We start from the raw sequence: 27,955 nt of genomic DNA on the forward strand, positions 1-27,955 counted from the left end.
ATGATGCAGATACCGTTGTGTGTGTGAGCCGGGGGAGGAGGAGAGTCATGCAGGCGGTCATGAGGAGGGAGCGGTTTGCATATTAACAGCCCGTGCTGGAGCGGGACAGCCTTTTCGGGGTCGGCACTCGGAGGGACTCCGTGCAGCGAGGAAAGGACCGCGTATCACCGCGCCGGAGTGAGTTCTGTTTCACCTTTGCTAGGGCTGTAGCCTGGCTCCTCTCTTTCCCCTTGCTTCTGATCCTGCTCTGCCCTCGCTAGGCTACCGCTACAGAGGCTGTCTGGGAGGTTAGTCTGTAAAACAGTGCTGCGTGCAGAGCAAGTCCTGAGTTTATTTAATTTTTATACATTTGTTCCGTTCATTCTGCCTTTCTGAGTGGTGCTACCGGCAGAGAGGAGCTCCACACGGTGGCTGCAAATGTAACTCGGCTATCTCATCCATGCACCTTCTGTGCTGCTTCCAGGCATCCTTAAACTGTGCCTGCTGCACTTAGGACATCTGTGCAATCACAGGCATGGCTAAAACCAGACTTGCAAAAATCGTGAGCTGCTTTTCCAGGCAGATCACGGGCCTGTTGTAGAAGCAAGCCCCCGTTCCTCATCAGTGCCTTGCACAGTCAGTGTTGAGCTACTTTGATAACCAGCCTACGTGTCAGGGTGCTTGCCAAAGAAAAGGCAACCTTATCAGCCAAGAAATCGGAGTGAGGAGGCTCTGGGCATTCTGCAGGGAGTTTTCAGTAAGTGAGAACCCATTTCAAACCAATATGCCATTAGATGTAAAGGCTGACTAAAATGCCTTCACTTACATAACCAAGCTAAATCTAGGCTAATGTCAGAGAAATTAGATTAATTTTAAGCAGCATCAACCAATTATTCTAGGTTATTTTTGTGTACTGGTAATTTTTTAAATTCCTGTGTTCTAAACCAATGGATTAACATACTCTGGTCCTAATTCCCACCATCATCCTATAGAGAAAAAACCTCCTGCATCTGCTTCCACTCACTCTATTTTTCTCCTTATCAAAAGTCAAAGGTTTATTTGTTATTTGTCTTTTACTTCAAAATTATACACTACATAGCCGTTGAGGACTTTTTCTTCTTTCCTTCTAACTGCTGTCATTTTCCTATAAACATAATCCTCCCCCACACATTTTCTCTGTTAAAAGCCCTTTCTTGTTCCCTGCTCATTTCAGATTATCCAACTGTAGCTATAAAATATCTTTCCTGGGCTTCTGTACTTCTTACAACTGTTTGTAAACGTTAGTACTTTTATACTCAAAACTTGCAACGTTTGTAAAGACAAAAAGACACAGAGATCTCTTTAAAGTTTACTTCTATTCATTCTTTTGTTTTCTTTAATCCAAAATAGAAACTACCTCTCCCTAAAATTGTGCACATTGTGTAAATTACTCCCTGCTGCAGAGGCACATATGCCCAGGCACACAGTTAAATCTATTTGTATAGAAATGAGGGAAGCTTTCCAAATTTTAAGCTGAAAATATACACAAAGTAATTCTTAAAAGAGTGCACAAGCAAGCATGTTAGCCAGCACAGCACGCTCCTGTGCCACGGCCCAACACTGCTCCGCTGCTCTAAAGGTTTGCTCATAATATTTCTCATCGCTGTCTGTCTCACACAACCTTCTCCTGAGCAGCTGGAAAGCAGAAGCAGTTGAAGTTGATGCTCATTTTCAAAACATCTTTAATTGAAATCTCACAGAAAGTAATTACACTGCCCAGGAGCCACTGACGTGGCTGACGTTGGGCTAGCAGGGGGCATGCCCTGCCACAGAAAGCTGTGCTTATTCACACTGCTGGAGACTTATCATATATGCTGCAAATTTCAAACAGGTGGGGTTTTTTATCCTTTTGGCAGCTAGCCCAAGAAAGGGTCAGGAAAAAGAAAGAAGGAGGGGAAAAATCAGCCAAATCTCACATACACATTTCAAAGTGCCACCACTTTCAAGAACCTTGTCTAATCTCAGGTCAATCTGCTAAAACTCCCATAAAACAAGCTGCAACTGAGAAAAACTGAAACCCATACTTTTGCATCTCTTTAGAAGTAACTAAAAATATTGCTGGAATGACTTAGTAAAGAATAAGCATGAGGTAAAAATAGAGAGAAAACAGGGATGTTCAGTGACACCAGACAAAGTGTACTAGGCTTTGTATGTGTGGCAGATGCAAAGACGGAAGGCAAACAATGGTTTAAGCTGTCTCACAAGTTTAGTTTAGTTGATGTGTGACAAAAAAGAATCTGTGATGTGTAACTGTATGTCTCAGCCAAGGGAACATTTTTCAGTGTCAGGCACTCAGCAATCAGGATTACCCTGGAGCCAGACTAGCTGGGGTTTCCATGAGAAACTGGCTGCAAAGTGCCTCTCAGAAACTACTTCCTACTTAAGTGTAGGAACACACAGTTTTAGGGTTTTACATACCTAGCAGTTTGTGACTCACTCGAGTCCTGTACGTTTCTCACTTGTAGGTCCACATTCAGCACCACTGGTCCTCTCAAGGAGTCTGGCAATGCGTGAAGAGCATTTTAGCAAGGCTCTGGGTCTCCTCAGGATCACTCTGGCTAAGAAAATAATTTCAAAATATCTGAAAATACTTGAGATCTGTGCCCCAGCCCACTGTACTGGCACCTCCCAGACATGGTGGTCTGAGCCAAGTACTCAGGGCAGAGCAGGAGGACACCAGAGATTTGTGACCAGGACACATATTGGGTGGTACTGCAGAACTCAGCAAAGCGAATAAAAACCTTCCCCAGTCCAACCTGCATCTGCTACAGGGATCATATACAATGCTTAAAAGCCTGTCTAATTCTTTCATGCCTATAATTTTGGGCCTAGGCTCTTAGCAAATTATACAGTAGATTCACAATATGAACAGGTGAAGAGCAAAGTAATTTAGACAAGCAGGGGAAAGGATTTGGTGCTTGTACTCCTCCTTGCACATATACCCATACTCAAATCCACACACACAGCTGGGATAGAAAAAAAAAGGCCAGTTTTTCACATCCAAGGAAAGATGTTAGGTGGCCAAGACAGTTGTTATACAAATTACTGTGCTGGACAAGCTTGAGAGGTCAGAAAATGGACATGATTCATCCTGGCAAAAGAAGCTGGTTTTGGAGAGCCAACTAAACAATACAGAGCAATGCAGGTCACAGCTGAGCTCTGAGCTTTGTAAGAATATTATGAGATCATGCTGATTCATCTGAAGAGTGCAGCTAGAGAGGCAAGGCATTAATTTTAATGGAATGACATGGGGTTGGCAAGCATTAAAATTATTTAGGCTTTTGTTCTACCACAAAATGCTATTGGGAATTCTAAAACATCTGATGTGGAAATAAAAGACTTAAGTGGTTTTCCCTGAGAAATTATCCTAACCACTCCTTTGTCTGTATCTTTCCTGAGATCTCTTGCACTTTTATTTACCAGTATTTAATGGTCTTGGGTATGCAATTTATTAATCTAAAAGAGGCTGCACAAAACAATTTCAAAAGTTGTCTACATAAAACAAATAGATGCAAATTCAAATCTTGAGAATCCAACAGAAAATAAAGTTACCACAGATGCTCAGGCCCTAAAGGGAAAGGTGTGGCAAGCCAAGCAGGCTGAGGAGATGCTGCTGAGATGACTGAGCAATGCCCTGTCCATCACCACTCCCCTGCCTCCTTAATCCTGCTGACATGTGAGAGATCCCTCATTCACTGAAATTCAAACAAACGGGGTGTGCTTCAGATATCTGGCTTAATTATGGTCAGTTTGATAGCAGTTGTCTAAGGGATAATCACAAATTCAGCTCAGGGAAACACAGCAGGTGCTGGCATTCTCCTTCTACAAGTCTTGACAGTGGACACCCATTCACTGCCCATTCACACTGGACTCCCACTTTGAAGACTTTTCATATCTTTCTTATCTTCCTTTTTCACTGATGCATTGTGGGTTTTTTTTCCTGTGTTCTTTAATGATATTTTTGAGTTCTGATTTTCCATATCAGCAAAACAAGACTGAAGCTTCCTCAGAGGGATAATTGCTTTAAGGTCTCCTGCAGCTCCTTTTTTTTTTTAAGCTCACATATTGACAGAACAGGTTTTGTTCAGACAGTAGAGTTTTACTCATCAGGTCACTTAAAATACTTATAACTATTAGTACTACTCAATATTCTCACAGTAATGCCTCAAAACCTCTCTTCCTTTTAGGATGCTGATTTTCCCCACAGGTAACAAATGAGCAGCACACCAGGTGCATGCACATACAAAATCCTTCTAAAAAAAAGATTTTAAATCTATACTATGCTCTAAGTGATCCATTCATTAGTATTCATTTTTTTTGGAATTTGTTATTTAGAAACTTGACCTGACATAAAATTCCATAAATGTTTACTTCAGATAATTTGCATATTAAACAGAAAAGGGTGCACAGATTTTTTCTCTTTTCTCTCTAAGATCCAGATTACTATCTGGTTTAAAAATACCAGAGATTAAATTCAAATATTTGTTTTCTATAACTGGACCAGAGTGGGAAAAGAGACCATCAATTTTCTGAAAGAGAGCTTATGTCAGACTGAGAGCTGACAGGAAATAGTATTACTTAGAGTTTTTAATTGTATTTTCTGTCAAAACAGACTGCTGTGGAAATCTTCCATTGGAAGACTTAAAGTCTTCCATCAATCTGCCAATATTTCCTAATCCTTCTCCACAAAAAGATGGACAGAAAATTTCTTATTCTCTTTGCTAAAAAAAAAGAAGTAATAAGAACTTTTCTTTTGGCAGGAAAAAACAACAAAACCATAAATCAGTACTATTCTTGGTTTTCAAAGGCGCAAAATATCTCTTAAATCTCTAATATTTTTTCATTCAAGGTAAAACAATTGAAGACATTCCTGCAGCAACGAATTTGATCAGTAGCCAGGTGGGGAGCAGCACCACACCCACAGGCAGGGCAAAGCTGCTTCTCAGATGGTTTCTGTCTTTTCAGCACTGCCCAAACAGGAAAATGTAAATAATTATGCCTTTCCCCAAAGCTTTCTGACTGTTATGTTGATTAAGTAAAAAGGAAGAAATACTGCACATGGACATTTTTTTTTTTTATTTTTCCTGCCTTGTGCAACTTATAAAGTTGCAGCTGTGGAAGTTTTTCTTTACTTGGATTATACACTAACTATTTGAGTCTTGTCTCTCTGGTTCCTTCCTCTGAAATGCGAAATTTTAAACAAATAAAGGCAGAAAGACTCACTTGGACAGTTAAAACATAATTTTAAAACTGAAGAGTCAGAAATCTGCTGTAATGCTCAGCTCTCCAGTCACAGGGATGAGAAGGACAATAAGTAAAGATGGGCAAAATTGAACTTATTATTCCTAATGTTTCCCAGGTGAAACAAGGCAGACTAAGTCTCTTTCCTGGTTAAAGATTTTTCTTTGTAGTATGTGAATAACACAACTCTGCCCAAACCCTAAGGAACAGAACAAAAGATCCATGCTTCATAGTTGGCTATGTCAGGTCATTCCTGAGATGACAGCCCAAGAAAGATTTCTCCTCTAATGAGCAAAGACTCTTTTGTCTCTACATACAGAGTCCCAGACAGCTCCTCTCCTTTCTTTTTCTAAATTGAGTATCCTAGCTGATATTGGCATGACTTGGCCCTGTCACTGGGAGTAAGGAAGATAAGGAAGAATCTTCCCTCTGAAATCCCAATGTTACTGTTAATTGAAAACATTCAGCTGACACTAATTTTAAGACTTTAAACTGCATACGTGGCAGAAATATATGAATAAATATAAGACGTGTGAAATTGCAGTGCCCCATCCACCCCAAATCAGGGGCACCCAATATCAAGTTGTTGGGTTTGCATCTGCTTCAAAACTTATTTGATTTTCAGGTTAACTTTGCAGAAATATTTCATAAAGAAACAGCAAATGCTTTGAAAACAACACTAGGGGAAAAAAAAAATAAATAACTGAAAGAAAAATGTCCATGAAGCTTCTCACCTTAGGATAGAATAGTGCTTAGAGAGGACAAAAACTTCAATTCACACGTCATAAATTTTTTTTTTTTGGGCTGAGAGATGTAGGCTTGCATTAGTGGAAGCTGATTTGTTGTTATACTTTCATCCTGTAAAATAATTAAAATTGAATATATAATCAGCTCCAGCAACTCAAGCACTCTGAATTGATATAGAAGCTTAATCTTACAATAAAATAAAGATGCATCCATTGACTGAATCATCACTCCTGAATCATTGTCATGCTCTGGTTGCAATTCAAGAGGGGACAATGACACCTGGTAAAGACCTCCAGCTTCCCCTTTTATGCCAAGCCCACAGCAGCATTGTGCCAGGCACTAACTGTGGTGCTTTCCACAAGAGACTCCTAAATTAATGAAGAGCCCTCATGCTGAATAAATATAAATACACTGCAATACATCATCTTGTCCAAGCACACAGTTCAAGTCCAAACTTTTAGAAACACCTGGATGAACCTTTCCTCAGCCCTACTGGTTTAGCTTCCTGGAGGGAGCAGCTGGACTTTTTTTACATCCTCTAACAATGATGAAACCTTAAGGCAAGAAAACTCTTAATTTATTTCAGTACAAAGTACAGTTAAAGGGGACTTTGCACCACATGCCCTTTTCAGACTTTGGATGCCTGTGAACACATAGCTCAACTTTGCTGATTTTTCTCCCTCTTCACCCCCAGCCCAAGGAAAGCTCACTGCTGACTGTCATCTCAGATACTAATAACCTTATACAGGAAAATGGAATTACGTGATACCTTATTTTAAAACATTTTCTCTTAATTTTCATACTGAGTATCTGCCACAACTTTGCAGTTCCACTGCAAAGGAATTGCAGAGGGAATCTTTTTAACAGACTCCTCACTGTAAACAAAGCACAAGCACGGTGAATATTATATCTGAGAACAGTTTATTGATAAAGAAAGCTTTGTCCCTCCCAAAGGTGGATAGAAAAGGGGACAGAGAGAAGGTGAGCAGGGGCAGAAGGAGCCAGACCTGGAGCTCCTGGCCCTAGAAGAGAGACAGCTCCTGGTCATGGCACAGCTCACTGCGCCTGTGGGCTAAGGCTCCTCCCATAGCCCCATGGAGCACTAATCAGGCAGAATTTTTCCTGGGCTGAGGAGTTTCACTGCCTGCAGCCCAGTGCTGGAAGCTTTATCTCACCTGACTGACTGCCAGGTGAAGTCTCCCCACATCCAGAGCTCCCCGCCATTTTCTGAAGGTGTTGCCCACCTAGAGACCCTAAAATGGCGGCGGCCTCCACACCCCTCATGCGTCCCAGCTGCCCCCTGCTCATGGCATGTGTTAAAGCTCTATAGCTAAAGCTCTAAAGCTCCACCCCATGTCAGAAAATGGATTTATGGAATAAAACCTGGACAATGTTGAGGCAAGCTGCCAGGTGAAGTCACCCCAGAGTCAGCGCTTCCCGCCATTTTCTGAAGGCGTTGTCCACATAGAGACCATAAAATGGCGATGGCCTCCGCACCCCTCATGTCCCAGCTGAGCCCTGAATGTGTCAGCATGTGTTAAAGCTCTCTAATTATCTTCCTCCCCATGTCAGAAAATAGATTTATGGAATAAAATCTGGACAATGCTGAGGCATGCTGCCAGGCGAAGTCACCCCAGAGCCAGCACTTCCCGCCATTTTCTGAAGGTGTCGTCCACCTAGAGACCATAAAATGCCGGTGGTCTCCGCACCCCTCATGTCCCAGCTGCCCCCTGAATGTGGCAGCATGTCTTAAAACTCTCTAGTAATTTTCTACCCCATGTCAGAAAATGGATTTATAGCATGAAAACTGGGCAATGTTGAGGCATGCTGTCAGATGAAGTCGCCCCAGAGCCAGCGCTTCCCGCCATTTTCAGAAGGCATTGTCCACACAGAGACCCTAAAATGGTGGCGGTCTTCATTGAAGCATAATTAAAACTTAATTGGTTCCCCACACACTTCCAGGTTCTGGTACCTGTGACCAGCCTGAAGAATATTTTCTTGTGTTACCTCAGGGTTGGATTTTCCAAAACAATGATGAAACGCTGTTCCACTGGAGAACCCAGCAGACTTTTGGTGCTTAATTTTGCTGAGTTTGGGCAGGCAGGACCAAAGCCTGGCTGGCACAGGCTGCGTGCTCTGGAAACACAAACAAAAATCAGCCTGAGCAGTGTCCAGTCTGCCTGAGCTTTTTCTCTTCTGTACTACTGCCATCTGAAACTCAGTATTTTAGTTCCCAGAAAATGAAGGTTCCTTCCTGGGCTGTTTTTTAACTCTAATCTTGCTTAAAGTTTTCAAATTGATTGCTCAGTCCTGCTTCAACTGGAATAAAGGCATCCCAAGTCCATCAGGAAATACAGTATCTCCATAAAGCCACAAGCAGATTTAAATAATTTGAAATCTGTCATAAAATTTTTTGACATTTGTAACTCCACCATGATTTTTTGACTCATGAGTATAATGGTGGATGCCAACTTTACGCATTATTTGACATTCTCTCAGATTTCCTGTTTGATTTTGTCACTGAGTGGCTCCAAGTTGAATTTAATCATGAGATCTATTAATCTTCTGTTTAAAGGTATGCTAAAGCCAATTAAGCTGGCTTTCAGAAAGTCACAGAGGAAAGCTGGAAAATCAGCTAAGCCGGTCAACAACTTTAAAGTATTAAAACTAATTTAATAGTGAATTTAAAGCTGTTGAGTTCATGGCTTTGAAAGCTGTATGCAATGAAACTGGGACTGAAGTGTCAGGAAAACCTTTCCTCTCATCAGTCCTGTCAGTGTAGGACAGGGCAGGTGTGCAGGACCATCCCAGCCACGTATTCTTCAGAATTGGAAAAACACTGCTTTGATGGCAGGTTTATTGATAGAAGGTAAATCACCCCCTTCTGTGTTGTATACACCTGGCTTTGCAATGAACTCACCTCAACAGACCTGATAGCATTAAGGAGGTGGCTAAATACCTGCAAGTCTGGGAACTGAGGTCCATCCACCACCTGTCAGTGTTTTTAAGCCATGACTAACCTAAAAAAAGAGAAATAATTTTAAATAGTTTTAAAGATTTTCCTGCTCTCCATCTCTGAAAAAATCCCCAACATCTTCACCCCAAAAACCAACTCAAAGAGAACAAATAGATCTTTTTCCTCTATAAATTACATTTTTCAATAATTCAGTAATTCGGGGTGATTGAAATGGTTTCAAGTTATTCCTCATGATCCCCTTCTTTATAAAACACACTGGGAAAATGAGGTAAAGGAGGACAAGCTAAAAAAAAAACCCTAACAGCTTACTTTGCATGTTTGGCAAAAAGCTATTCTTAACACAACCATTTCTTTCATTCTGAAACTTATCTGTAATTGTTTAGGAAGCACTGCTCCTGACATTTCATAGTAAATATAAATAAAAAATAAAACATACAAATATTTACAAAAACATGTTTACAGTAAACCTATAAAGGCTTTTAAAACATCAAGTATTTTTGGTAAACCCCTTGTGGAGCTGATTTTGGTTTTGGTTTTTTTTTGTTCATGGATGGAAAAAAAAAATCATAGGCTTTAAAGTGCATCACCACTACAAATACTTGATTACTCCTTAGGGTGTATTCATTAGAAATTTGTTTAACTTTGCTTTAGACAACTCAAACAGTTTCTGCTGCTTCCTTGACAGACCAAAATATTCCACTGTCTACCACAACAGGCAGAGAGGCTTGCTGATCATCAGCCAAAATTCCCAATTCTTTACATCACTTCACTACTCTAGACTGGACATGTCTTTGTGTACAGTGCTCCCACTGTAAGAATTAGCTCTTCCAACACACTCACCAACTGGAATATTTAGATCTCAGCTGTCTCCAGCCCTCTCTCTATGTAGCTGTCTACTCCCTCACAGGTGCACCTTAAAAATCTACTATTCTTATGCCCTTAAATGCCTCTGGACTGCCAGTAACTATTTGCTAACACAGGGTTGAGTGGGCTAGAGTCAGCCAGGAAACAGGAGCTGTGTGTAAGTGGTGTAGCAGGTCCAGGGCACTGGGACTGCTATGGATGCTTATGGAAAAAAACTCTATGGACACTCCTAAAGGAGGGAAACAGACTAAATCAGCAAATCAGACTAAATCAGTGGCATTTGCTTGCCTCTAAAAAACTGAAAAGTAAGACTCAGGGTTTGGGGCTCTTTCACTGTCATGAATCTCAGATAACACATGCTCTTTATTAATGCTATTTTTCACTCACAAATGGCCACACCAAATCAGATACAGGAACAAAAGGGAAGAAAACCCTCTTACCATCTCATTCTCTCTTCTTACATTAACTTTGTAGACATATAATCCAAATTTATAATATATAATACTATATAGTTTCATCATATATGCAGTAGAGCGTACCAAGTAATAAATTTGAAAACGGAGTAGCCAAGCTCTGTCACTTACCTAAAATATGCTTGAAAAAGCTGAGACTGTCAAAATTTCTCTCTTTAGAGAAAGAAGTGGTTGCACCTGTAATCTGTGAGCTGCATTTGCCCAGCAGCAGACAAACATGTTTTCCAGTAATTAACACATCTGAAAAAGCTGATCACATCCTGATGCAACTCATTTCCTCTGGAGCCTCTCTCTTTTACACTATGCAAAAGAAAACACTTGACTTAATAATTGTACTGAAGTATCCATTTGGAAGCACTTGTAGATATCTCCATTGGTAACTTTCCAGCTCTGTCCCTGGCTCTCCTCTGGGCCATGAAAAGTCTCCATTCACTAGTAATGTGAATCTCCATTCATTAATAATTAACTTCTGAGCCTGCTGTGTGCTGTAGGGCAGCAGATAACTTTCACAATGAATTAAGCAAACTCTTGTGTGCTTATTTGCTGGTTTTTTTTGCTTAGGTTTTCTTTTGCTTCTCTGAAGACAGAAGGTAGCAAGGTAGGTGTTTTTACTTTAGAGGAGCAAGTGACAAAAGCAGTTTGCTCTTTTCAGTGTGAGTTAAGTGTAAGCTTTTCTCTTTCTGAACTAAAAGTTTCTCCATCTAAAGTCAAAGCACATGTTTTCAAGGAAAGATGACTAAACAGGGGGTTATTCTATTGTGAGGTTATGTGGTAGCACATTACTCATTAACAAAAAGGAAAAGAGTTCCCTTTCTGTCCTAGTGCAGATGATCTGTGTACCAGCCTTTCTTACAGACACTGGGAATGTGATTCATATAAAATAACGGTAAATGCAATGTCTACTTCAAGACAAAAATGAGGAAGATGTGCTTTGGGTGAGGAGGCAGATGGTTGTTTTACTATCCTTGCACCAGGAGATTTAAATCTCATCTGAACCTCTTAATAAAGTCCTTTGTGTAAATGTTTATCTTTGGTTTAAATCAACTTTACCTGCTCACCTGTCCTGTACCATCCTTGCTATACAATCAAACTCTCAAATTCTTTATTTTGCTGCCTGTTACTCTGGGAAACAAGCAGAACCTTCCTGTAACATGACTCCTAACTAGAACTGAAGGGAAAAATAAATCACTTAAATTTAAAAACCTTTAAAAAGTAGTTTCAAGTATTCTTTTGGCTTCTGTAAAAAAACTGAAAATTCAATGGTGATTTTCTCAAAACAACACTATAGCCTGGTTTCCATAGCATATTTTTTAATTCTAGAATAATTTTGGGTGATTACTTATACAACTTGGGTAATAATTGATACAAGAAAATCACGAGAGTTTGGTAATTCTCATGATGGTCTTGGATGAAGATCTCCATAAACAGTAGGGGTTGCACAGGGCAGGCCTGAACAAAACTGCTGCTCAAGATAACAACTATCCTCTGGTGCAGAATATGATTTTAGATTTGCACTCTAGAAAAAAACCAAACCAACAAACCAAAATTCACTTTATCAAAAATGGCCTGGGTTTGGTGTCACAAGAGAAATAAATAAAAGCTGCAGGTTTCTATTACATCTGGGGTGGGGGGGGGAAATCAAGCCAACTTTTAGACACACAAGGAGGAACTGCAGGTTCAGCTGTGTTTGTCCACATCTGTGTGTGCTGTGGCTGCCAAATGCAGAACAAAAAGGTGCAAGCAACGCAGCAATTGCAAAGCGCAACCCACCAGGGCTTGGTGTAATATTTCCTCTGCATTGTACAATATGTCTGTCAAAGACAAGCACACGGAGGGGTTTTGTAGAAAAGGAGCTGAGTTAACCCTCTCTAAAGCAGCTCTGTCTCCCCTCCCAGCAGGGCCCAGGATGCCTCAGTACAAGCTCACCTACTTCAACCTGCGGGGACGGGCAGAGATCAGCCGCTACCTCTTCGCCTACTCGGGCAAGAAGTATGAAGACCACAGGATAGAGGCAGCAGACTGGCCCAAAATCAAACCGAGTGAGTAGCATGGCTTCTTACAGCAAAAGCTCCACTAGAAATGCTGGCAAAAAGAAAAGCAAGTGAAGAGTACCTGTACATTCTGTGAGCATAAATACAACTAATTTCTGTCTTTAATAAAGCCTGTCCAAGATTTACGGTGAGACAGCCAAATGTCACTGCGGATGCTCTCACAGGAGACTGGTTCCAAATGTTCAGACAATCTAAAATAGCCTTACCTGCTATCATCCAGCTGGGTTTTTACTCCTTATCAGTTCAGTACAGATTTTGTGTACCTAAAGGTAACTAAATTAGTGTGGATCTCAGCTTCTCTGGATAATTTAATCTCAAAGACCACACCTCAAACTTTAACCTTGGGTTTAGAAAGTCAAATTAGAGAGAAGGGTCACGAAGGACCTCCTTTGCAACCTGAAAGACCTTCAGAGAGGAAAAGTGATGATAAAACAAAGTCAGTTGATAGAGCAAAGAAAAAAACTCAAAAGGATCAAAAGAGGTACAAGAAAATAATTGTTCCTAAGAATAAGCCCTACCAACCCTTGCAAAAGTACCCTTCGGGCTATTGTACCCCATTCATTTTATGTCTTAGTTTAGTTTAAATATGTCTTTTCAGCTTTTAAAAGTATTTGCTATTTCTGTTCTTTAAATTAGCTAAAGTGAAACAGATCTTGAGTTTGAAGACTCAGGGTATGAAATCCATGTCTTAATTTCATGGATTAGTCTTGTGTTTAGCTACATGAGCTATGACTTTTCACATCCAGAATGAAGAATAATGCCTTTAGTTCGGGGAAAAGACAAAACTGATTCACAAGTGAAAGTTCTTCCTATGTTTTTCTTCACTCACTGGGAAGTTTGTTCTCACTCCACAAACCTCTCAGTGGAGCTTTATGTGTACGTGACTTGTTCACTGCATTGAATGTAGTGCAGTTGCAGTGTCATTACCAAAAAATCACTGGGAGCAGAGACACCCTAGAAATCCAAAACTACACAGTTTGTAACTCTGTCTAATGCATTTGCAAATGCTGGTTGAGTCATTAACCTTTGGACACTTTTGTTTCTCTTTCTGTGCTCTGAAAAGTTTACTGGCAGGCTTACCAAGGATTAATTAGCATTTTTCATTTTCTCTGCATAATGGCCTTCATAGGAGCAGCCTTTGTAACTGAGTCCTAGATGAAATTCCACAGCAGATAAGAAGTTTAGTAAAATGTGGGAGCTGCTGCTCTAAGATTTGTGAAGTCATCTGTGCAAAATTTATGCTGGTCTAAGAGTTCTTTGAATTTCAGGCATCTGTAGACACCCAGTTAGTCACTCAGCCAGTCGATGGGAACATTGCTCTTCAAATCCTCCTGAGCCCTAGCTCTAGCACCAAAGTAATGGTGCCAGCTGCCACCCCTGACATGCACATTACCAACAACAAGCAATTTAGGGGTTTGCTAATTTAAAAAAGGTTTCTTGGATGCATAAAAATGTAATGCTGCTTAAGGAAATTGTCTGGAGGTCTCCTGATGGGTACCTCCCCTTTCTTTGTGAGGCATTTCTCCTGGTTACGCATAACATTTCCAGACAAAATGTTCCCCCACAGGCAAATCATTCAGAAAAACACTGAATCAAAGGTAGCAACAAGGCTTTGGAATAAACAGCCTTAACTTCTCAACAAGACCAAAAGCCAGTGCCCCAGTCTGCCCTAGGGCACCTAAACCCTGACTTTGCAGCTGTGACTCAACACAAGAAATGGCTGTCTCCTGGAGAGGGAGTAGGTTTGTACAAGCTTTATGTGCCTTCACACTCTAAGTATTGCATACAGCATTTGCCCTATGGAAAACAAGCCTTGCATTCTCTGCTACCCTGAGCTTTCAAATGGTGCCCTAGCTCCCTGCACAGAGACATAGTTTAAAGAGGAAAAAGCACCAGGTAACAGAATTCTTGCCCAAAAAGTTAAACTACTGCTGTGTTCAAAAGTAAATGTGAAATGAGTACATCCATCCAACCCACTGCATGTACAAAGGCATAGTTTACTCTGCTGAGAATTCTTCTGCACAACTCTCATTTGTATCTGTATTCAAATCCCTTATATAAAGTTTTTTTCTCCTCCTATTTTTCCTGAACTGAGTCTGTCTTAGAAAGAAGAGAAATAAAGTAGCAGATTCCAGTCAGTCTCATCCTGTGAAAACGAAAGGGTGGTAAATGCTTAACAATGATAGAGGGAATTATAACTGCATGTAACAGCAGTTAAAGTAATACAATAAAGTATGTGACTTATTTTGTAGCCCTCAAAAATCAGTAAAATTGGTCCAATTAATTGAACTAATTACATAATTATATATTAAGGTGTGATTAAGAAATACCAGACAAATAGCTCTGTACATTTGTATATATCATGTTTGCCTTTATCCACTTGCCTATGAAAGATCTGGAATCAGTTTTGACAGCAGTCAGCAAATACAACATGATGTCCCTCTTTTCAAAAACTTCAAGTATGATCAAGCAAGATAAACAAAAAACACTTAGGGAAGAAGCTTGGGCAAGAGAACACTTCATGTTTCTTGAGCTAATAAGGGACAAATTGAAGAATTCAAGTTTGTTTAAAAGCATGAGGAGTCAGGTCTCTGAATGAGATCTGAGAGGATAGGTTTGCTTCTGCAGCTTTCTCAAAATTGAAATAATGTTTTGCAAGAAATACCAAGCCAGCCAAATCATACCATATAAACTAGGAAATACTGGCATTATTCTGAAGAATATAGTTCTGTAAAACAAATGGGAAAATAGAAAATACATACATAAAGATCAATGTGCAGAAAGCCCATTTAGAATGCAGACTTGCAGCTGTGGCAAGTTTAATTTTTGACCTGAACTGAAGAGTGTGGTGGGGTTTGTTGTTTGTTTTGACATTTTTCGTGTGGCTGCCACCAATAAGCTGCAATTCTAATGTACCTTCAGGCAAATAAATAAGTCCTCCCACCTGGAAATACTGTCCCACTTGATTTTGTTTACACCTAATGTTGCTTTTGTTGTGTATGAAAGATTGGCCTATTATAAGAACTTCTGTTATTTGGCTTATACACTCTGAAATTAAAATTTCTATAACTCAACATTTACTTTTTCCCCTTCTGATCATCTTTGGCCGATTTTCCAGTTGATGATCTTGCATTTTAGAATATAAACACATTTAAAGAAGCCAGTGTATAAGTAGCAGCATTGTCCTTCTTTAGCATAAAAATTTAAAAATCAGAAAAATATCAAGCAGCAGCTTTCCATAACGCTTCACTATATGTAAGTCAATATTTATTTTAACAAGCAAATTAACTCATTCTTTATACTTATTTTTGAACACACTCTGGCTTGACCACACCTCCATTTAAAGAGCAATCAATTCAAGATCTACAATAGGCTCATGTAAGATCTGTACTCCTCACAAAAAGCACCATTGCACTGACATATGTCATGATAGAGCAGAAAATCCACTGTAATGCTGACCTGAATTACCACCACCTTAGATATTAGGCTGCCAGGCAGCAACAGCTTTTGAATTGTGTCTCCTTCAAGCAATTTGAAGTAATGGCAATAGCAAACTTTATCACCACAGCAAAGGGTACTTCTCCTGCACTGATGGCCATAAACACCCATGAACAGTTTAGGATGTGTAGAATCAAACTTGAAAGGTCCTTAGGAAATCTGATGGACTAATGGCTCTAAAAATACTCCCAAGATTACAGATAAATCTTGAGAAGCATGTGCCAGCAGACAAAAATTCCTCAGGGGAGCCCTGCTTCCTGAGTGACTTTCTGCTATGTAGTTGTACTCTAATGTGTACATAGCTATCTCTGGGTAAAAAGTAGGGCTTGGCAAGAACTTCCAAAGAGAATATGAGTTGTAAAAGAACCAAACCTGGGCTGAGATTAAATCAGCACATCCTCCTTATCATCCCTTCCTAGAAGCTTCAGATCCTAGGAATCTCCAGCTCTGGGCCAACCATTTCCCAAATGCCTTGCTCCTCTGCCACCATTAAAAAAAAAATTACATATTTCATATATTTCTTATTGGAAGATGCAAAGTATCTATTTGTTTCTTATGGTCCAATTTAAATATAAATGGATAGGAAAAGTGGTTATGGTCAGTTTTCAAGGCAAAGGAGAACTTATTTTGACACAGATATTGTAATAAGAAACAGGTCTGTGACATTTATTTGCCCCTACATTTGACTAAACCAGCTGCTTTATTATGGAGCCAATCTAAGCTTGATTACCAAATTATTAATTATTCAGCTTCTGATAAATAATCAAGTGTTAAAATACAGGCTGCATTGCATCAGAGCCATAGACAATTACAACATGGGCAGGATGAGTCATGGGCAGGTCAGCTTCCGGAAAAAAATGGGGGAATGTGTTGGGAGGACAGAACAGAAATGAGAAGAAGAATAATGGAGCAGTTAAGGTCAGTGAAAATGGCAGAAAGAGATTAGGAAAGGAGAGATTCAAAAACTGTATTTGCAGAGGGGAGAAAGCAGTGGAAGCACAGCACAGCAGCTGACCAGCCTAGGACAAAACCGTGCTCAGCTCTGTTGTGTTTCCCCAGCCTGTCCCTGACAGAGGAACAGTCCCACAGGAACACCCTCCACTGGGTCATGGCCAGGAGCATGAGTGAGTGAGGAGCTTGTGTTCAAAGGGAAGGCCTGAACACCACTGAGAGCCCACAGGCATGGCCAGGTGCCAGCAGTCATCACAGCCCTTAGGGGCTTGATGGGGTGGGAATTAATTAAAGGGATCTTCTTGCTTTTAATATCATCTCCCCTACCCAGCATCCAGCAGAGACTTGTATAAATACCACAGTTCTCATCACAAAAGCCAACCAGAATTAAAGTAGTATTAAAAGGAATTAATCCAACTCCTAAACACTGTACAGATACTTTAGCAAGATCTTCCTAAAACATGAAGAGAGACTGCAGGTCAGTCTGAGTCCTCTGTCATGGTTTTCTTCATGGGAAGTGTAGGCTGTGCAGATTTCATTCCAGTGTGTGATGCAAAAAGTCAATAAAAAACCAACGTAATACGAAAAGCAAGAACCTGATGATAAAAATTTTAATTTAAAGAAGACTATGGGTTTATTTATTCAGAAAGGAGGTTTCTAAAAATCCCTTTTCCTCTTTTCATCTAAGTTTGGAACACAAACATTCACAGCCCTTTGTACTTCAGATGAGTGGCAAAGCAAGCGGGAACTAAACAAGAAAGGTCATTTTGTGCATGCCTGAGAAATGACGTTGTTCACATGACAACAGCAAGAGATTTTTCTGCTTTTCCTTCTCAAAATGCATTTGCTCAAGTGGGAGCTGGAAACATTGTAAGACAACATTATTTTGTAAAAACATGGAAAGCACATTGGTATGAATACACAAGGGTTTAAACTGACGTAAGTAGGAAGCAAAACAAGGAGGGTGAGAGAAAAGCCAGCAAAGTGACACTCACATCCTTCCAGCCTGCACTACTTTGGCTCCACTGCTCAGTTGTAATTGCTTCCCAATGCATGGTGGTTCATGCCTTGCCCCCATGACCTTGATTCTACTCAAACAACTCTCTCACATGGCAGCTTTTCACTTGCTCATCTGAAGTAGGAGCCTGGCAGGAGCCACCCTACCAGATCTGCTCATCTGCAGTCACATAAACCATGCCTTTCACCAAAAGTGAGAAAACTTCAGCAGGTTTAGTACCATGCTTATACACACAGGGCATTTGGGCGTCTCCTCAAACATGTCAATGAGCTGAATTGGGCCAAAAGCACCACAGGAGGTCCAAGCAGTCCACAGAAGCCCATATCCATGAGTTTAAGGGTAAGACTGCTAATCCATGTGCAAGCAGTTTTCTGTTGCAGTTTGGAGCCCCTGAGAATATGGCTTAGGTGTGGATTCTGCAACTGCCAAAGTTTCTAGAGGCCACATTGAGATCATTTGTCAAATCCCAACCTTACCTCCAGTAATCCAGCAGTGTCCATCCAGTGTGAAGGCTCCTCATATTCTCCCTTAGGATGAGCTATATGACAAAAATTCCTCCCCTTCTTCCCCCGATGGAGAAGGAAGACTTCACAGAAAATACTGTTCCTCCACATAACAGACAAACTCAGATATACAAAAAAATCAACTGGGAAAATTGTTATCCTGAATTACAAAAGTGAAAAGGTACTTTACAGCAGGTTCCAAAAGATTTTGGCTACTACATGAATTTTAGACAATAACATTTCAAAAGCAAATATATTTTTTTCCATACTGAAAGTACAGCTTTGTAAACCATTATACCTTCTCCTCAGATATGGAGGAGATGTACCATAAATATTTTCTGTCCCTTGACTAGTCTTTGCTATTTTCTTCTGTGTAAAGCAGCCTGAATATCTGCTGCACTGTCTAGTGCTCAAGAATAGCCTGCCCTGCACCCAAGAAGAAAAAAACAGATTTTTGAAATTATCTGCACAGCATATGTGCACTTTATTCAGACCTCTTAGAATTTATAAGCACTAATTTATAGTTTATTAACTCAGTAATCAACAAAATCAGGGTATAATTGCATACATGCACTCTATCAGCTGGGAAAAAAAATCTATTAAATTAAAAAAATCTATTACATTAAATCCCAACTTTTCCCTCTTCTTGATAAGAAAAAGTTGAATAGGATTTGAATACACAAGAAAGGAAGGGACATCTACCATTTACCATATGTTATCCTTTAAAGAGTCCTTTGTTCAGTAATGATAGCAATAGATTTGCTACCTCCTAGCAAACAAACCTCAAGTCTCATTATGAAACAAAGCATTAATCTTTTAGACATTACAGGATACCAAAATAAAGTCTGGCCTCATTTATTAATTTTATAAATATTTTAAGAATTGTACGTGCACAAAGCTGTCTTTGTATATTTTCAATTGCAAACTCAGTTTCTCTTTCAGAAAAGAGTAACCAGGTCTTCAAGAAAGTAGCTCAGCACTGAGGAGGATGACCTTTGTAGACATTACTCATGTTCTCAAGGAATGAATAGCAATTCCCTTGAATTCAGAAATCACTGGATTCCTGAGAAGCACAACATGAGAGCTGACTACCACTGCCAGTCAGCTGATTTTCACAGCACAATCCATGTTCTTTAACTCTTCAGGAAGATGCTTCCATCCTTTAGTTGTAATCAAATGTTTCTTTAAAAAGAAGAAAAACAAAAGAAAAAAAGCCCATAATAACAAACTGGCTTCAATTTTTCTTGTAGTAACCCACAAAATGAAACATCAGTCAAAGCTAAGATTTATAGACTTCTTCCCCTGTATGTAAACACAGCAGCAAAAATATCTGTGGGTTTCTAGATGGAGCAATCCCAGTCTCAGTTTCCCAACCTCAGCAGTGAGTGACAGTGTGTTTTGACAGCTATTGCTACAGACTGGCTTAGTCATGCTGACCCTGCCAGAACTGCATCACCCCACAGCATTCCTGCTGGGGCCTCCAAACCAGGCTGCTTAACCCCTTCATGGGGGAGCTATTACCCCTGCTCTGGCTGCACTTTTGCAGTTTCCTGTTGCCAGGCATTGCTGTACATCCCTTGTGGTCTGGGGGGATGTGGAGCAGGTTGCAGGCTGACCACACATCCAGCAGCCCCACCTGCTCTCATTCCCTCTACTTGTGCTGGCCTGAAAGATGTGTTTTACATAAGCAAACACTGTTACACATCTCTGCTGCCTTGGAGCAATGATGCTCAGGGCCCTCTGCACCACTAACCTAGAGTGCAGAACCAAGGCTCTTCTCATTTTCATAGCAGAGAGCTTTCTTGTCAAACATTCAGGGGATACAGCTTGTCACCTCTCTGTGAGTCTCAATGAAACAAAACATGGACTTGCCAGGACCTTGCTGCTCTCTGGATAATAAACATGCAAAGTCTTCTGTGCAACAAGAAGACTTGCTTCAATAATAACCAGCAGAGCCTGCTTTCCCCCTGGGGTACAGCAACTAATGCTTATTGAACTCTCTTGCTTCTGCTATTCATCAGCATCCAAATTCGTACTGAATTCCCAGTGTGCTCAACTTGAGGGAAAAAAAAAAGGTACCATGTATTCAGGTGCAGAGAAAAAAAAAAAAAAAGAAAAAAGGCACAGAAGAGTCCTGGATGACTTGTGCAACTGCAAGATACATGCTGCAGATCAAGATTTAACATCTAGGACCTGGTACCTGATTTTTATGGTGATTTGCATACTTCATGCTAAACCACAGAGCAGTGTTCATAGCTTTTGAAGTTGCCTTGCTAAACAATTATGAATGCATAAGGTTTCATTAATGTCCCCTTTTCATTAAGAGCTAAAAACCCTCATGGAATAGCAGTGTAATTCCAGCTGCCCTGTGGGTTTGAAAGCACTTTGCATGCTTCCAATGGCCAATATTCTCACTTTTCCACCACCTTTTGACATCACAAGACAGTCTTAAAATGGATATAAATCTTCATTATATAAAGTGTAATGCAGGTGAAAAATCCGATACAAAGCATTTAGCTATGATCAGCACTTGCAGCCATGTACTTGGAAACAGGATCCTTGGAAATGTAGAGATTTACCATTCCCTCAATGAACAGCACCAGGTTCCCACAAGCAGATTCTCACTGCCCCAAACACAATTGTTTTCACCAGACCAAACTCCGAGGTTCCAGTTCCATTTCATAGCATGCCAGCAGCTCCTCCAAAACACAGCAAAACAGCAGTCCAAGTTTCCATGTAACTATGAAATGATTAACAGAAAAATAAGACTGATTTCTTATCTCAAACTGCCTTACAGATATCTACAACACTTGCTTAGTTTGTTTTTTCCCTATGCTTAAAGTCTGAAGGCTTCTTCCCCATAACCGGCTGAATTTTTTTTTAATGCAAGGCACATCAGGTGAATTTTAATATCTTTTTAGGATTTGTAGTTCAGTGTGAAAGATAGATTTGTCTCAGTGATGACTGCTAAGTGAAATGCCTATCATGATGTAAGTTCTGAAATGTAGATGCTTCTCTGAATCACTGCTTCTGAATTTCAAATAACCGTAAATGAAAAATATTTTGCCATCTTTACCCAATCCCTTGCTTCATGCCCCAGCTGCATCCTACAGTATGAAATCTTCAGTAGTACTTTACTTAACCTTGGCACTCACTTTTCTGGAGAGGAAAAAGCAGGGGAGAGAAGGAAAAACTAAGATTCCCCTGAAAATTTTTTTCCTATATAAAGAGTTCTGGATATATAAGAGCACATCCGGCCTCTACAGCACAACACCAGGAAATAGGAAACACAACTTGTGGTTTCTGTGCCATTGTTGCCTTCATGCAGTGCAATTTTGATTACATACTTAATGCATTTCTCCACAGAAACAGTGTGAAACTGTTAAGTGCTATAACAATGCATATCCTCTGAGTGGTAAAACTACAGCTATCACAGATTCCCACTCTTAATGGCTATGATTTAACTTTTGCTTACTTTTTGTTTTTTACTTTCTCCTCCAAGCTATCCCATTTGGCAAAATCCCCATCCTGGAAGTAGATGGAGTTATCATTCACCAGAGCCTGGCAATTGCAAGATACCTTGCCAGAGAAGCAGGTAATATATCTTCGACTATTTTCTTTTTCTCTTCTTAACTTGCATTCAATGCTCAGGTAAAAAAACATCCACAGTAAAAGCAGAAACAAACCAAATAACTTGGCCAGCCTAACCACACAGAAGACAACACCAGCATGGCAGAAATGAAAACAGTGCCTGGGGTTGGGGCTGACTTCTTCAGCCAGTGCACTTTATTCACCTATCTGTGCATGACAGAAAGCACATACCTGTGGTTTCCCTAAAGCAGCACGGCAGTTCACCCTAAAGCTCAGCTTTGAGCTGCCAGGCTAACCAGAGAGATGACCAGGAAGAGGAGGTTTTGGAAGATTTAGAGATTATCACAGCAGGCAGAGAACTCTGAAGCAGATTTAGGCAACAATTCTGGGCTAGCAGAGAGATTAAAGGAGATGCTGACATCACTTGCATCTTTAAATACTTACATGCTGTGGAAGTACACAACCAGTTAGATGAAATGATATGAGACTTAGTAATGCAAGTAATCAAAGAGAGTGGCCAGGCTTTGCTTTAGGTCAACGAGCTGTCATTCAACACCATCTGCCAAATTGGTCTGGCTGAGGGCACATGTGCTCATGGCATGCTGGACATCAGCAAATTGAAGAGGGGGGCTGGGAAACAAGTACTATCCTACTTTTTTTACATTGCTAGCAAATGGATGTAGCTTGCCTTTCAAAATATCTCCTATTTTCTAACTGAGGAAGGAAGCACAAGTTCGTGGCATTATTATTGAAGGCACTAACACAACATTTTCAAGTGTGTCTGCAATGTTTCTGCCCATTTTCTCCAGCCTTGATGCAATCTACTTCTTACAAGAGAGGAGGATGAGGAGAGCCCACCTGATGTTGAAAAACAGTGGGAAAGCCTGCCTTCCCCCCAGGATTCTGCCCTCCCTGGCTCCTGTTGGGAAGCTGATCTGGAGCCATGCTCTTTTAAGTTCAGACTTTTTTTTTATTAACTTGCACCAGTGACAAAGGCTTGGGATCTGGAGAATACTGAGATCACGCTGTGCTCTTCCCAGAATTCATAGTGAAAACTTGCTAGTTCTGCCACTAAGCCTGCACACATGTCACTAATCCTTTAAAATTAAGCCATGGCATTTTGAGGTGCCAACACCAACAACTCACAGCTGAAGAATCACAGAACCTGAGGGCCAAGAGGAAGGGCACAGCCCTCACCTTCAACAGCACAACATTTCAGCAAAGGAGATGGCCTGACAGAGGTAGGGCGTGCAGTTTGTGATCTGAACTGCACAGTGAAGGTGAAAGCATAAACACGGGTGTGTGAAGTGACAGCTAGGGAGAAAACATAGAGGCATTAAGAGAACTGCAGGAAAGCCAAAGAACTACAGGGGAGAAAAGCAGATTTGTAAACAAGATGAAGTTTGGCTGAGGTCCCTGATTACAGTGAAAGATTAGAAAGTGCGTGGAATGTTATGAAAATATTCTGAATGGGGCTGAGTGGGGAGGATATAGGGAAAGAGAAGCAGACTTTCACAGATGCAATTTTGGAGTTGACCAAAATGGAAAGATCATGAGATGAACATTGACAACTGGTATGGGCAAAAATTTAAGGAAAGGAATTTGTGCTGACTCTCACTGAATGTGTGGTGGAAAGCAGAGAGCAAAAAGAAACAATGTTCAGACTGAGGGCTCAGGTAATAGGAAAACTCCCTATCTTGGATGGCTGTACAAAGAAGAGGAAAAAAAGGAAAGGTAGATGAGATTGCACCTGGATGCAAGGAGCCAAATCCACATTGCTAGCCTGAAAAAGACCTGGAGAAAATTTTTAATGAAAATATTCACAGAGTTTACCTTTGGAGTATCAAAAATTTCTGCTGGCCCTATCTCTAATGTCCCTTCATATGTTTCCTTCCCACAGGTGTGGCAGGCCAGACACCTGTGGAACAGGCTTTAGCTGATGCCATTGTGGACACCATCGATGATTTCATGACACTGTTCCCTTGGGCAGAGAAAAACCAGGACGTCAGAGTAAGCCAATCACTGAATTAAACAAATATAGCTAAGCTCAGCAAAGCTGAGGTGGTGGAGCTCTGTGGGTCTTCCTTGAGGCTGATCCCACCTCCTCCTTCACCTGTTTTCACCCTTGGTAGAAACTCTGAGGCCATCATGAGCTGCCCCTCACCAGTTCAGCTTGAACCAATGTGTGTACACCAAACTGCCACAAAAGGGCAAAGACAGGACTGAGGCTGTAGAATTCCACTCTCTTGTCACAAGGAGCCTGTGCTCAAATCTTTCTGCCAGCTCAATAGGATAAATAGCCCCGTCCCATCCTTTAGTGTATCTGCATTTTGATTTCTTCTGGGTGTTCCATAAGTACCAGTGCTCAGTAACATCAGCTGCCAGGGATGGCTGCTTGTCAGTCACCAGAGCAGTGTAGGACAGCAGGCACTGCTAACTGGGGCAGGCAGCACAGCCCCCACGGTGCTTTTCAGATGTCACAGCCCACCTTGGTCCCCTGCAGTGCTTCTGACACCAGGCTATGCTGCCATGGCTGCTGTAACACACAGTCACAGGCTTGTCCTACAGCATTTGGGGTTTCTTTTGGCATCAGGCCTGTGCCTCTCACCAGAATCCTAAAAGCAAGCACACAGACAGATCGGGGGGGAACTGATCTGGGGGGAAGAAGGCAATGATGAGATCACTCCAGCATTACAAAGGCTGTGCACAGCTCTGATCCGAGCAGATAACCTGACACTCTTAGGGAAGTGGAGGTGTAACCTCAGCTCTCACCACAAAATACCAGTGCCTTCCACTTATTCAAAGGCAACACTTCAGATCATTTAGGGTATCTTACTGCAGAGACCACAGAATGAAAAATGGTGCTCCTAATCCATAATAAATAAAGAAACAATATGGAAGTGCTATGAAGGAATCTTTCAGGGGAAAATCTGAAATTTGGAGGTTTAGTACTTAAAAGTGCAAATTACTTACATTTCCTAGTGATTTCCTGAAGTTTCCTAGTTTGGGGAGGGTAAATTGACTCATGAGTTTCAATGATTTCAAAAGAGCCACACTCCTGCTGATGTGCTGGTACAGAGGCAGCACAGCTGCCCCTCCATGGGGAAGCTCCTGCTGTAACTCCTGCGTGTGCCCCAGCTAGTACCCAAGCACTTCCCCAAAAAAGGACCCAGCTGGTGTCACCAGTGATTAATTTAAACGGGAAGAGCCGGCAGCCAACCCCGACGTGCCCATCCGCACGTATGCAGGCTAAGTTATGTGCCGGGGCCAATTTGGTCGGGAATCTAATTTTTCCCACTCTCCCAATTGCGCTCCCTCTCTCCTGCCGGGTGCGCTGCCACCACCTTGTGGTCGAAGAGGCGTCTCACGGTCCCGCCAGGTCAGATTGACGTGGGCCACTCACGCTGAAGCCAAAACACTCCCCAGGCCTGACCAGTGCTCACAGGAACACGCACTCCGGGAATGGTGAACGTGTACGCCATCTAGCCAGTAGCAAAGAGAAATCAAAGCAGAGTAGGGGGACAGAGCTGGAAGCTCCCTCCGTGCCAGGCACAGACTCCTCCTTCACCCCGTGTTCCCCAAAACACAGCTGGCAGGGCTCCAGGGTTGAGATGAGCAGGTTGTGAAACTCCAGAAGAGGGATCCTGGTTGTTCCCAGCAGCTTCACAAGTTGGCTGTGCACTCCTGTACTAGGGGAACATTGTTACCATCCTGATCACACAATAGTTAGGTAGTTGCAGGGTAATGCAGTGGGCAGGGAATCACCTGCAAGAAAGGAAATACTACAAGTACCCAGGGCACAGATATGAGACTTCTGGACTGCAGACTCCTGGCTGATATTTGCAGTCACCTCATCCAGTTACTAAGCTCTTAACAAACATAAAATTACATCAAATCTTTGATCATGTCTGTAGAAACAACTGATTTGATTTCAGCCTGCATTTAGGTTTCTAATTTTTCTAATTCTCTTTTATTTTTTTTTTCACATTAACCCCAGTTAAAGCTGTAGAAAAAATTCCATTTCTGTACACTGGTGCTTGTTTACCCAAGCCTGAGTGTGTTCCTCCAAAATTAGACCAAGTACAGTGACTGCACAAACCTCATGGGTTGACCAGATGATCACAACAGTCTGCAGTTTTAATTGTTTCCATGGAAGTGAGAGGAGAAAACCAGAAGTTCTTACCAAAGGAAATGGTTTAGCCCTTTTAAAAGCAGCCTTAAGACTTTCTGTTATGGGGAACAGTTAGTGGAGAACCACCACCTCATGTTTCAGCCATTAACATACAAACACCAAGGCCTGAGCCTTTGGATCATCCTTTGAATACACGTTTTAGCCACCTCAAATTTTATTGCTGTGGAGACAAAAAAGCAAAATAACATGAACATTAAAGCTCAAAGATCAATCAACCCCACCAGGTAAGCTCAAAACCCAAGTTCCATGTCTCACATAAGAAGGGCTGATAAGCAAAGATAACTGACCAGCATCTGACTGACAGCATGGAAAGACTGAGCGCAAGGGATTCTGGAAATCAGAGATTCTGCACGGTAGAAAAGATGACATTCAAAAATGACATCCTCCAAAAATTGCTATGAGACATTAGGAATGCATCTTGTAGCTGGATTCTTCCCAAATCTGTGTCTGAGTTTGTCTTGCCATGGCTAGGTGCTTATTCTGTTAGCACAGATGAGGAGCAGCATCACCACAGACCCACATCAGCGTCAGGGAACACTCAGGTGTTCATTAAGGGAGGAACTGGCTTTCAGTCATGGCTCAGCAAGCCATGAATGCCATGTTTTGAACCCTAATTGAACCCTAATATTTTTCATATTCCAGCTTTTTTAAAAATAAATAGTAAATCCTCAAAAATTTAGTTTTGCTGACTGCTGTACATCTCTGTGTTCTGTTCTTCCACCAGAAAAAAGGATTTGATGATATCCTCACCAACAAAGCACCTGAGCTACTGAAAGATTTGGATACTTTCTTAGGGGATAAGAAGTGGCTGGTAGGGAATTCTGTAAGTACAATTTTTGTTTTGCTCATTTCCACCAGATTGCCAGAAAATTTAGTAATGGACTATTACTGAATTTCTGGGTTTCATGGCAGTCCACAAAGCAACTCTCCCCACACTTTGAGCCCTCTGCTCTTAGCAATACACAACTGGTCACACAATTACAAAGTGAAAATTGTTTGCCACCATATTTGAAAAATGAGGCAAACCAGGATTAGGATCTCCATTTTCTAAAGCAATTCTTAAGTATGTTGACACAAAACATTTTAAATGCCTTTGCACTTGTGAACACAAATTCATGACTCCACAGAACCCTGTTTATCATCACTGACTTAAGGCCATTAAAAAAAAACCTCTATAAAAACATAGTACCCTTTTTACCCCAAACTGTTTTCTGCAGCACAGTTGCTGCATGAATGACTGATATTGTAACACAACTGATATTTGTAGGCAGGACTTTATTTTAACCAGTATTTCATGAAGTCAAGCTTTGCATTGAAACCTAAGTATTTGCCCTGAAATAATGAGCTCAAAAATAACCCCCAACCCCAAAATCATAACTTAAAACAGATAAATTCAGTTTTTTAAGAATATTAGTGGTCCTGGCTATTGAGATTACCAACTAAAATTTACTGCTTTTTGTCCCATTTCCACTAGGTAACATGGGCTGATTTCTACTGGGATGTGTGCAGCACGACACTTCTGTCCTGTAAACCTGACCTGGCAGACAAATACCCCAGGCTTTTGGCTCTCAGGGAGAGAGTGCAAGCACTTCCAGCTATTGCAGCCTGGATCCAGAAAAGGCCAAAGACTGTAATGTAGATCAGCTGCTCAGAAAAACAAATGCTTCTTTAGTTTTCAATATGACAAGCATCCTAAGTTATTTACTTCTGAATCATTTAAATTAACTTCAGTTGGCTATGCTGTATCAAATCAAAATCTACCACTTGTATCCACTTCCAAGAGAATCTAAATTACTGATTTAGTAGAGCAATAAATATTGATTCACAGAAG

The 27,955-nt window shown here is 41.0% G+C and overlaps 1 protein-coding gene and 1 long non-coding RNA gene across 5 annotated transcripts; one reads left to right on the forward strand and one right to left on the reverse strand.

Annotated features, from left to right (window-relative positions):
- Positions 1–19: 19 nt before the first annotated feature.
- On the forward strand, positions 20–27,954 carry HPGDS (hematopoietic prostaglandin D synthase). 4 transcript variants are annotated; one of them, XM_079306188.1, is made up of 6 exons: positions 20–177; positions 12,216–12,359; positions 21,844–21,936; positions 23,833–23,942; positions 26,849–26,947; positions 27,599–27,954. In XM_079306188.1, the coding sequence occupies exons 2-6, from the start codon at positions 12,227–12,229 to the stop codon at positions 27,761–27,763; spliced, it is 600 nt and encodes a 199-aa protein (XP_079162314.1). In that variant the 5' UTR covers positions 20–177; positions 12,216–12,226; the 3' UTR covers positions 27,764–27,954. The 4 variants fall into 4 exon arrangements, with proteins under 4 accessions (XP_079162314.1, XP_079162315.1, XP_079162316.1 ...); XM_079306189.1 differs by having other exon boundaries at positions 12,219–12,359; XM_079306190.1 differs by lacking the exon at positions 20–177 and adding an exon at positions 590–736.
- Positions 2,479–10,649, reverse strand: LOC306802259. The gene is made up of 4 exons (XR_013774328.1): positions 10,432–10,649; positions 8,966–9,026; positions 5,994–6,117; positions 2,479–2,576 (listed from the first exon to the last, which is right to left on the reverse strand). It is a non-coding gene; the product is annotated as an uncharacterized lncRNA (long non-coding RNA).
- Position 27,955: the final 1 nt, after the last annotated feature.

Source organism: Erithacus rubecula (genome assembly GCF_903797595.1).
Source record: "Erithacus rubecula genome assembly, chromosome: 5".
NCBI lineage: Eukaryota > Metazoa > Chordata > Aves > Passeriformes > Muscicapidae > Erithacus > Erithacus rubecula.

Coding starts and splice junctions, on each gene's coding strand:
- HPGDS (XM_079306188.1), top strand. CDS start 12,227: ATGCCTCAGTACAAGCTCACCTACTTCAACCTGCGGGGACGGGCAGAG. Junction 21,937..23,832: donor ATACCTTGCCAGAGAAGCAG/GTAATATATCTT, acceptor TCCTTCCCACAG/GTGTGGCAGGCCAGACACCT. Junction 26,948..27,598: donor AGTGGCTGGTAGGGAATTCT/GTAAGTACAATT, acceptor CATTTCCACTAG/GTAACATGGGCTGATTTCTA.